This window comes from Chrysemys picta, chromosome 2, assembly GCF_011386835.1.
Source record: "Chrysemys picta bellii isolate R12L10 chromosome 2, ASM1138683v2, whole genome shotgun sequence".
Classification (NCBI taxonomy): domain Eukaryota; kingdom Metazoa; phylum Chordata; order Testudines; family Emydidae; genus Chrysemys; species Chrysemys picta.
This window is the reverse complement of record NC_088792.1, coordinates 10,563,991-10,574,041: the sequence shown is the minus strand read 5'-3', so window position 1 is coordinate 10,574,041 and position 10,051 is coordinate 10,563,991. Positions and strand designations below refer to the sequence as shown.

General features: G+C 48.6%; 1 protein-coding gene across 2 annotated transcripts in view; it reads left to right on the top strand.

Moving 5' to 3' along the window:
• Positions 1-364: 364 nt before the first annotated feature.
• ZBTB47 (zinc finger and BTB domain containing 47) overlaps positions 365-10,051 on the top strand; it is a 94,580-nt gene continuing 84,893 nt past the window's right edge. Inside the window, exon 1 of one of the 2 annotated variants that reach the window (XM_005286310.4) lies at positions 365-452. Coding sequence is in view for 1 of the 2 variants with exons in the window: in XM_005286309.4 (XP_005286366.1) it covers positions 657-659 (3 nt within the window). In the remaining variant the exon portion in view is untranslated. Of the gene's footprint in view, positions 660-10,051 lie in introns of both variants that reach the window. The other variant, XM_005286309.4, reaches the window with a different exon arrangement.

Sequence of the window (10,051 nt, the reverse complement as noted above, 5' to 3'; positions counted from 1 at the left end):
GGGTACCTGTGTCGGATGCATGTGTGTGAGCTGTGTTCAGAGGGGTACCCGAGTCAGATCCGTGTGTGTGTCAGCTGTGCTCATAGGGGTTTGTGAGCTGACAGATGTGTGCGAGTGTGCATTTGTGTCAAAAGCCGATGTGTGCAGTGAGGGTAGGTCAGAGAGGTGTGTGTGTGTGTGTGTGTGTGTCAGAGGCATAAGTGCCAGGCAGAGGAGAAAGAGAAGTGTGTGTGTGTGTGTGTGTGTGGTGGTGGTGCGGGGGGGGGGGGGGGTTGTGAGTGTGACACAGCCAGCAGAATAAGCGCCCTGTCTCTTTAAAGGCCCAGACACAGCCCCATCTGATGCGGCGGCTCCAATCAGCAGCCCCTGGGCTCGGGCACCAGCCGGAGCCTCTGCTCTGCATTCCTCCCTCTTCCTAAGGGCTAACATGGCGATGGCAGGCAGAGGATGAGGTGAAGAAGCAGGGGGAGGCGAGAGCTGCAGCTGCACAGACACACAAGCGGGGCAGAGAGCACAGCAGGGGGGATTGCAGCAGAGGAAAGGAGAAGGGGGGAAAAAAAATAAAAACACCCAACCCAACATTTTCATGGAGAGCAAAAATCCCATGCAAGCTGGGGAGGATCAGGACTCCTTTGAGCTGAGACCCTTGCATCAAAATGGTAGAGCTGCAAACCTTTCATTTCTCTGATTCTTCCTCTTGTTGATTGCTCCCGGGGCTTTGCAAAGGCCGCTGAAACTTGCCTAAATAATTGCAACCACGTTGTGGGGGGGAAGGGGGTTGGGGAGGGCTGAAAAGAGGTGCATGGTTTATTTTATGTGCATGCTGCATCCACAGATTGGGTGAGGGGCAAGACAGATCTATGCACCCTACAAAGGGGCCGGGTTGGAGGGGAGTGAGCTCTTCTTGCGGGGCGGTTTGGAAAAAGGGTGCGAAGAGCGGTGCATCTCTGCATTTTGAAAGTGGATTTGCAAAGTAGGACTGCAGCTGGAGCAACAATAGCTGTCTTGTTGCGTGCAAAGAGTTAAAATTCCTTCCTAGCAGGCTGATGCCTTGGCAAAGGATTAGGTCACAATCCAAGCATTTTAATTACAAGTTGATTTTTTTTTTATGCCCCGCTGCTCCCCCCCTCCTTCCCTCCCGCAGCACTGAGAATTTTGCTTGTAGGGGGGTGCAATAAAAATAATGACACCCTCCCCTCCCCGCTTAGGATCTCGAATGAGAAAGGGCAGCTGTTTGGGTATGAGACTTGGGCTGGGTTGTTATTTTTCCGCTGGATTTATTTGTAAGAAGGAGCAAGTTTGTACTGGGTTCCCCCCCCTTCCCCTGCAGGAGAGGGGAGGTGGTGGAACTTGCATTGCAGATGTGAGCAAATGGAGATGGGGGGGTGTTGGGCCTAGGGGAAAGGGACCAGGTTTCTGCTCAAGGGCAGGAATCGAAACAAGGGGGGGGGGGGTGTGCTTTAGACACCATTGGAGGTGGCTGCTAACAGTTGCTGTCTCTGGCTGGGGGGTTACTTTGCAAACGGGGGGGGGGGTCTTACCTGCAGGTGTCAGAGCTTGTTCTCTGGAATGTGGAAAATATTCAAGTCGGATTTATTTTTCCCCTTTGTGCTTAACACTCAAATGGAGAACTCATTTGATGCCCTCATTTAGACAACTTTCTTCCCTGCTCCATCCCCTTCATACGTGGTTAGCATTTTTCCATCTAAGTCCTAAGGGCTGGGGAAAGTTCTCTTATCTTTTCTCACAGTGCATCTGTGAAGGTGTTTGAGATTTAAAGCCCTGATGGCCACAGGCTTGCTGCCTTGATCTGGATAGCAAGAGGGGCATGAATACTCTGCCAGGGGGGAATGTATGGAGTTGAATTTGGGTTTACATATATCCCAGTGTCATGCAGTGCATTTCACTTTCCATTAGTGTCTGATTTTGCAATTTGATGTGAGGTTCGAATCTAATGTTATTCCATAATGGCTGACTTAAGGGCTTCATTCTGACTTCACGCCGGTGCAAATCAGCACAGGGAAATCGGTGGGTGCGCAGTGGTGTCAATGAAATCGGAATCAAGTCGCGGATGTCTATGAATGTGTATAGGCATTTATCACACGAGTGGTGCTGTACCGATCTGTGTTGAGAGCTGCATAGATTTAGGCTGGGCCGTTTTGATTGGGGTTGCTGGGATTGCGGATTTGGGCCCAGTCTGAGCAGCAACAAACTTCCTTTGAGGTTGGTGGGAGTTCAGGGTTTGCGAGGGGTGTAGGTGCTGGCCCCGTAGTGGTGACATACTTGAGGTGCAGACTTTTACAGCTGGGTAGTTTATCCTTGCAGAAAGCAGGCCTTCAACTAAATATTGAAACATGTAAACAGAAATCCAGTTCCCCTCATCTAAAGAGAGCTCAGCAGTGTATTCTCTGGGAAATCTGCTACGAATGAGGACAATAATCCATGGATCTCACCAAACAAATACTCTCTAGCTCCTTTTTTCCCTCTCTTTCAGTAAAAGTCTACTATTATGTTATTGCCAGAGTGATGGCACCATGCCCATAACAACACAGCCGGCAATTTGAGTAGCTTTTAGGAAATAGCAATAAAGTGCTAGGTTTGCCCAAGTTGTTATTATTTTCATATTAGTGTGGTCCTGCTCTGGGGTGTGAGATAATTACTGGGATGTGCCAAGTTCTTCCCTTAACAAGCCTGCTGTTGGACCTGCTCGGCAGCGCACTGCCCCGTGCTATGGCCCTGATCCTGCAATGGGGCCCTACAGAGGGTCTGTATGGTCAGTGGTGGGCTCCGTTGAAGTTGGTGGGTAGAAGGGTCGGTCCTTTATTAGTATTATAGTAGCACCTAGCAGCCAACTGAGAATGGGGCCCTATTGCGCTCGGCACTGTACAGAGTAAGAGACAGTCCCTGAAGACACTACTCTGTGTAGACAGGAGAAGCCTAATTGGAGTGCCTGATTCCTTGCTTACTAAAAATTACCACTGACAGTGGAGTGCAGTAGTGGTAGGGTGACCAGACTGCAAGTGTGAAAAATCAGGACGGGGGTGGGGGGTAGTAGGAGCCGATATAAGAAAAAGACCCAAAAATCGGGACTGTCCCTATAAAATCAGGACATCTGGTCACCCTAAGTAGTGGCTTGGTGAGATTCAGTAGCATCTTTAGGATCAGCCTTTAGAGGAACACTGCTGGGTGATTTTGTGCCCATGAAGTTTTACACTACAAATATGAATAGTGTTTATGACTTTTTTTTAATACACTGAAATGAGAGAAGCTGTTTTGGACTCTCATGCTGCAGTCTTGGCTTGAATGGGAGTCTTTGTGGGTCTTAGGCCCCGCCACACGGATCAGATCACGGGCTTGGTTTGGATTGAAGCATTCCCCCTGCAGAGTCTGCCAGCCAAACACCGCAGATCCAGCTACGGGCTTGAGAACCGGGAAGTGAAACTGACCAGTTGAGTTTCACTGTCCGAGGACCGGTCTCAAGATTATTAAGTAACACAGGAAAGCTGTTTTATGGGAAGGATTTTTTTTAATCTTAATGTGCTTTTAATGTAATGTTTCTGGACCTGAAATAAAACTTTCAGCAATGCAAATGATTCAGCTGGTAGCATTCCTACTATTGCAATTTATCAAGTCAGTTGGATCTGGTAAATGCAGTGGCACAAGCTTTTGTTGGTGTGTTCCCAAAAGGTAACCTAACAGGTTTGTACAATCTTTTGCTTCCTTAGAAATGCAGCTTATCTTTGTTCTCTTTGCAAGAAATTTATCACCTATTCGAACATTGTAAGGCAAATGTTGGAATAATAAAAGTAAAACGGGCCAGTATTTCCATTGCCCTGTATATAGGAAAGCCATGTAATGTAGTTTACGAAAATAACGTGGTGCTGTCTTTGAAATTTCTAGTTGATCAGAGATGGGGGAGATGGTTGCTTGTGAGTAGATTAAATATTGGTTATTTTTAAGATACAGAATTTAGGTACAGAAGATCTGCTTAAAGAAAACAAGAATCAACCTTTTTGCATATGAACTGAATGTGTCAAAACATCAGCCGTTCTTTGAACATCTCTCATGAAACGCTTTCTGAATGTGTGTACGTGATCCACCGTATCTCACTAGACGATAAAACTAATCCGTCTTTGGAGCTGTTGCATTTGTTTGTCAGCTTAGAAGGGCACATGGGAAGGGTGCATTGCTTGGTCTCTCTCCTCTTTTATGTATAAACTTTTTTCTTTAAATGCAGCCATGCCTTATACGCCAAGAGTAAATGGGGAAACTCCCACGTCTCTCTGTTACTTGTATCACAAATTGCTTGTGCACGTGCTGTAGCCTTCTACCCTCGAGTAGTCCCTCTGACGGCATGAGTGAAGCTGAAGGATGAACATGACAGCATAATGTTGTGGCGTTTAGGGTCTGATCCTTCATCTGTCTGCCTATGGTAAAGCTCCTATTGACTTCCTTAGATGCTTGGAGCTGAAATACTGTATGTGTGGGGAGGTGGGGTGCTGGGGAAAACAGGGATTGTCTGTAGGGTTCCCCCCCCCCTTATCTTGTGATCTATAGATTCTTTTCCCCCCTCCCCCTCCTCCTGCCTGAACAACTTCAGTCTTGATGAGGCATCTTCTGATGCCCATTTATATCCAGCAGTTAAGGATCCATGAAGATGTGACCCCTGGAAAGGGTGATGCATGTGAGTTGTTGGTGGAGCGAGAAAGATGTGAAAAGCCCAAAGCTCTGAGGCCTTGCGTTTGCACTACTGAAATCAGAGAGTGTCTTGCCCCTGGCTTCCATGGGAACAGGATTGGGGCCTGGGCGAATCTGGCCCCAGCCCTGCAAGCTCTCAGCACATGAAACCCCCTTTGGAAAGAAAAGGTTTCACTGCCATAGCTGGGCACCACTCACTGTACTTAGGGGTAAAATTCTCTTGTAGCCAAAATGACCTGGATCTGGTCTGAGCAGGGGGAGTCAGGGACTCCTGAGATCGAATCCTGCCTTGAACTCCTTCAAGTCAGTAAGGTCTTGATCCAGCCAAACTCTTGAGCACATGCTTTGTTCTAAGCATGTGAGTAATGCCACTGAAGTCAGTGGCACTGCTCACAGACTTATAGCTAAGCCAGAGGTCCCCAAACTGGAGGGGGCATGGAGGAACGTTCAGTGGGACACGGCTGGGGCATGGGCCAGCCCCCCTGGGGGTAGGGAGGGAGCTCCACTCTGCTCTACTCGGGGCCCCGGCAGCCACCCCGGGGCTCCAACTGCCAGCCTAGGCCTCGGCTCTGCCCCTACCTCCAGCCGTAGCGCCAGCCTCGGCCCCCTTACCCCTCTCCCCCTCCCCCCCCGGGAGCTGCAGCCATGCAGGTAAGGTGCGGGGTGCGAGGTAAAAAGTTTGGGGACCACTGAGCTAAGCACGTTTCAGTTCTTTGCAGGAGTGGAACCCTAGCTGCTCTGTGCCTCCATTCCCCCAGTTGTACAATGGGAGAGAGGGTTTGTATTTGACTTGCAAAGGGGCTCGGAAGGTTAGTTCACGTCTCATAATGGAAGTACATAGCACCTGGAAAGCATCCCCATTTATTATGCATGTGCTCTGTACAACATGCAGCAGAAAACCCAGACGCTGAGGGATATGTAAAGGGGTGAACAGCAGCTGGCTTGCAGCCACAGTGGCTGGAATAGAGAAGTGACCCCGAACCTTGAGGTAAGGGTGTGGCAAATCGGGAAGGGACCCTCTTTGCAGAACTGTGGTTTGGCAGGAGCTTACAGGGGGTCAGGGGAATGATACACTGGGGCAAACACTCTTAGCCAGGTGTGCAGCGTGCTTAATTGCAATCAGTAAGAGGCTTTTTTTAATTGTCTTTTCCAGTACCGTGCGGCAGTCTGTCCTTCCCTATGGAGCGAGGATTAATAACCAATCTGATTAAAGCCTCTCTTTCAAAGTTGCTGAATTTGCTGGACAGTGGCAATAAAAAATAAGTTACTCGATCTTTATGTGCCTTCATAAAATTGTCAAACCGTTGACTGGCAGGGGCTGGAGGGAGGACTGGATCATCTTCCAAATACTTCTGCAAAGTGAAGGGAAATCTGATTTACATACCTTGGTAGAAAGTCAAGTGGGAGGCTGGATTTTGGATCCCGGCAGCTAGAGGTGGAAAATACCTATTAGGTTAACCCCGTTCCACTCCAAGGGCACATGCCGTCCCCGCATAAAGACGTATCCAATGTTGTTAAATTAATACTCTGGTTGGTCGTCGCAAACGGGTGAGTCAGTCCGCTGAGAAGCATCAGCCAAGGTGAAATTAAAATGATGATAAATGGTGTCAGTAGCCGAGACAGATTCCCATTCTGGGATAGAAAGTTCTGAAGGAGACAAAAGGCTGTATGGAAACTGTGCAGGCAAGATACTTTTACCTGACAAATTCTGTGCGGTAGCTGTGTGTCTGGGAAATTCCGCGCTCAGTCTTTCACCATTGTAGCAATTTTGTGGCTCTGGAATAGTATATTTTAGACACCAGATAACAGATCTCGGCATCAGTGGGCATCTAGCCCTAATCAGAGCCCTAATTAGGTTTGTCCAAACCTTTGATGCATGGAGACAAAATAAGAACGGCCATACTGGGTCAGACCAAAGGTCCATCTAGCCCAGTATCCTGTCTTCCGACGGTGGCCAATGGCAGGTGCCCCAGAAGGAATGAACAGAACAGGGAATCATCAAGTGATCCATCCCCTGTCGCCCATTCCCAGCTTCTGGCAAACAGAGGCTAAGGACATCACCCCCGCCCATCCTGGCTAATAGCCATTAATGGTCCCATCCTCTAGTTCGTTTTGTTGTTTGTTTTTTAAATCTGTGGTTTAAACATATTTGTTTTAAAAGGACTGAATAATACAGACCGTTCTTAGTTGTGATGATGATAAACAGCAATTTAAAACCAACCAACAATTGCGTCTCTGTACCCTGGGAGCGAAGGGACGGGAGAGCCGGGTGCGTTAAAGAAACGTCTTTGTCTTGTTAAGGATCTTGGATACCAGAATGACAAGCCCAGCATAACTGCTTAGCTAGAGGGGTGGTTAGGCCTCATTGCTGGTGGGGGTTAGGAAGGAATTCCCTCTCCCTTGCCCCTGCAGCTCTGTGAATAGCAGCACGGCCTAGTGGATAGGGCATTTGACTGGGTCAAAAGATCCATAGTCTAGTCCCAGCGGTGCCGTGTTCTGCTGTGACATTGGGCAAGTGACACCTTCTCTTTGCCTGTCCTGTCTGTTTAGCTTGTAAGTCCTTTGTGGGTAAGGACCGTCTCTTGTTACATGTCTGTACGGCTCCTAGCACTGTGGAGCCCTGGTCTTGCTTGGGGCTTATATAGGCAATATCATAATACAGATTGACCTAGATCATTACACATCAGGATGGGGTTTCCTTCCTACAGTGCTTCACCAATGCCTCTTCCTGCTTCGTGCCACATTCCTGTATCAAACAAGTGGAACAGGGTTGAGCCTGAGATCCCATTCCTAGACGGCCGGGCTACTGTGCTGCCAGAATTGGCACCTTCGTCCGGTTCACTGGTGGTCAGCAGCTCTGTAAGAAGACAGTGAGCACTGAGTCTTTTTAGGCCACGTCTACACTACCCGCCGGATCGGCGGGTGGTAATCGATCTATCGGGGATCAATTTATCGTGTCTCATCTAGACGTGATAAATCGATCCCCAAATCAACGCCCGTACGCCACCTTGGCAGGAGGAGTAAGCGGAGTCGACGGCGGTCGACTTGCCACCATGAGGACGGCCAGGTAAGTTGAACTAAGATACTTCGACTTCTGAAGTTGCATATCTTAGATCGATTCCCCCCACCCCCAGTGTAGACCAGCCCTTACCATGGCCTCTACTTCTCTTTTACCTCCTGTCCCTGGCATAAATTCCAACGTAAGCCACTGTGATGCCTTAGGCTGGTAACTAGAGCGGCTGGCATTTTTTTTCAGATTTCAGACCCTGACTAGCCAGTGGCTGATATGAAAAATGGAGTCCTGAATTGGGCACCCCAGGACATCACTGTCGTCCTTCCCAGCAGGGAGAATTGTAAAATGAAGGCAGAGAGGGGCTAGGATTGGGCTCTCTAAATATTGCAGGGCAGGGCACGGGAGCACCAGGGAGGGAGAAGAGCTGTGTACGCTAAAGGACAGTGCTGGCACAAGAACAAATGGGGATAAACTGGTTATGAGTACGCTGAGTCTGGCAGTCAGAAGAAGGTTTCTAACCATCAGAGGAGTGAGGTCCTGTGAACAGCCTCCCTGTAGGAGCAGTGGGGATAAGAAACCTCACTGGTTTTAAGATGGAGCTGGATCAGTTGCATGAACAGGATGATATGACGGAGCTGCTGTCAACCTGTGGAACTCATTGCCAGGGGATGTTGTGATGGCCAAAACTATAATGGGGCTGAACAAAGAATTAGATAAGTACATGGGGGATAGGTCCATCAATGGCTATTAGTCGAGATGGTCACAACCCTGTGCTCCAGGTGTCCTTAACCTCTGACTGCCAGAAGCTGGGAGTGGACAGCAGGGGATGGATCCCTCGATGATGACCTGTTCTGTTCATTCCATCCGAAGAAGCTGGCATTGGCCACTGTCGGAAGACTGGATTCTGGGATAGGTGGACCATTGGTCTGACCCAGTGTGGCTGTTCTTATGATAGCAGGGGACCAGATTCAGTGAGCCAGGAGGTCCCTTCCTGCCCTAGGTAGCTTTCAGCAAACCTAGTCTAGGCTCCGAATACATCGACTAACGTATGCAGCAAACACTGCTGTGCAGCATTTGTCCAGCTTGATAGCTTGGCAGGCCCACTAAGGGTATGTTTACACTGCCAGTGACTATCTTATTGGAGCACAGGTAGGTTTTGATGTAGCTAGCACCTGGAACAATTGTAATGTAGACATGGCAGCAGGGGCTAGCAACCAAAGTATGTACCCGGTTGTACTCAAATTGCTAGCCCATGATGAATCCTACGCCACGGCGTCTACGCTACATTTGTTACCCTGCTTGTTAGATTAAAGCTAGCACAGGTGTGTCTATCTGTACTACAATCACCCCTTCACTTGCAGTGTGAATATATGCTTAGAAATACCAGTGATATTCAGCACATATTTTCAACAAATCCCCCTTCCTGCTTGTTGACGGCAGCTGGCCAGAAAAAAGGAATCATTAAACATTTTCCCCAAAAATGTAAATCTTTTTCCATTTTCTTCTAGTCAGCCCTGTCAAGAAGTTCCTCTTGATACAAATGAAATAGAAAGTTTGACGCGAGTGTGTCATAATTAAGGCAAAGAACTTGGTTGAGTTTACCAAAGTGCCTAAGTGAGTTAGATGCACAAGTCACGTTGACTTTCAATAGGGCTCCTGTGCCCAAATCACTTGGGTGCTCTTGGAAAACCTCACCCTTATGTGTTTGCTTAAGTGCATTGCTGAATCAGGGCTTCATGGCAAGACTTGATGATTTAATTCCTTTATGCGGGAGTGTGTGGTGCTCTGGGCGTAGGGGTGTCAGCCCAGTTTTCTATAACCCCCCCAGCTAGTAATCTTAATCCCTAGGCTAGTAGGCATCGGTGACCTTTGTCAGCCTCTGTTTGCAACCATAATACTGAGAACCGTTTTTTAAATGGAAGCTTAAATTCCACCAAAGCTGATGACTGAGGCTTCTCCATTCATGAGGAACAACCTCAGCCTCCCAGTGGGGCTTATCGAGCCCTGTTATCCCCAGCAATAACCATTCTGCAGCCGGAAAGGAGCTGGTTGTGTTAGAGCTGCGTGAAGCAGCATAGACCGTGGCTTGCTGTCTTGCAGCTCTGTGACGGTTCTGCAGAGCCAACCGGAGGGAAACCTAGTTTAACTTAGGTGTGTCTAGACTCTGGGAAGGAATTCGGTGTCACCTCACCTCACCCCTTGTCCTAATCTTGACAGACCCTTACTAACACGAGAGGCAGGGAGCAGGTGTAGTGATCCTTCTCTGAGTACAGCTGTCCCACAGGGGAAAGTCGGCTGCTCTGTTGGTTTAAAGCCCCCTGGGCTGCTGGAGAGGACGTT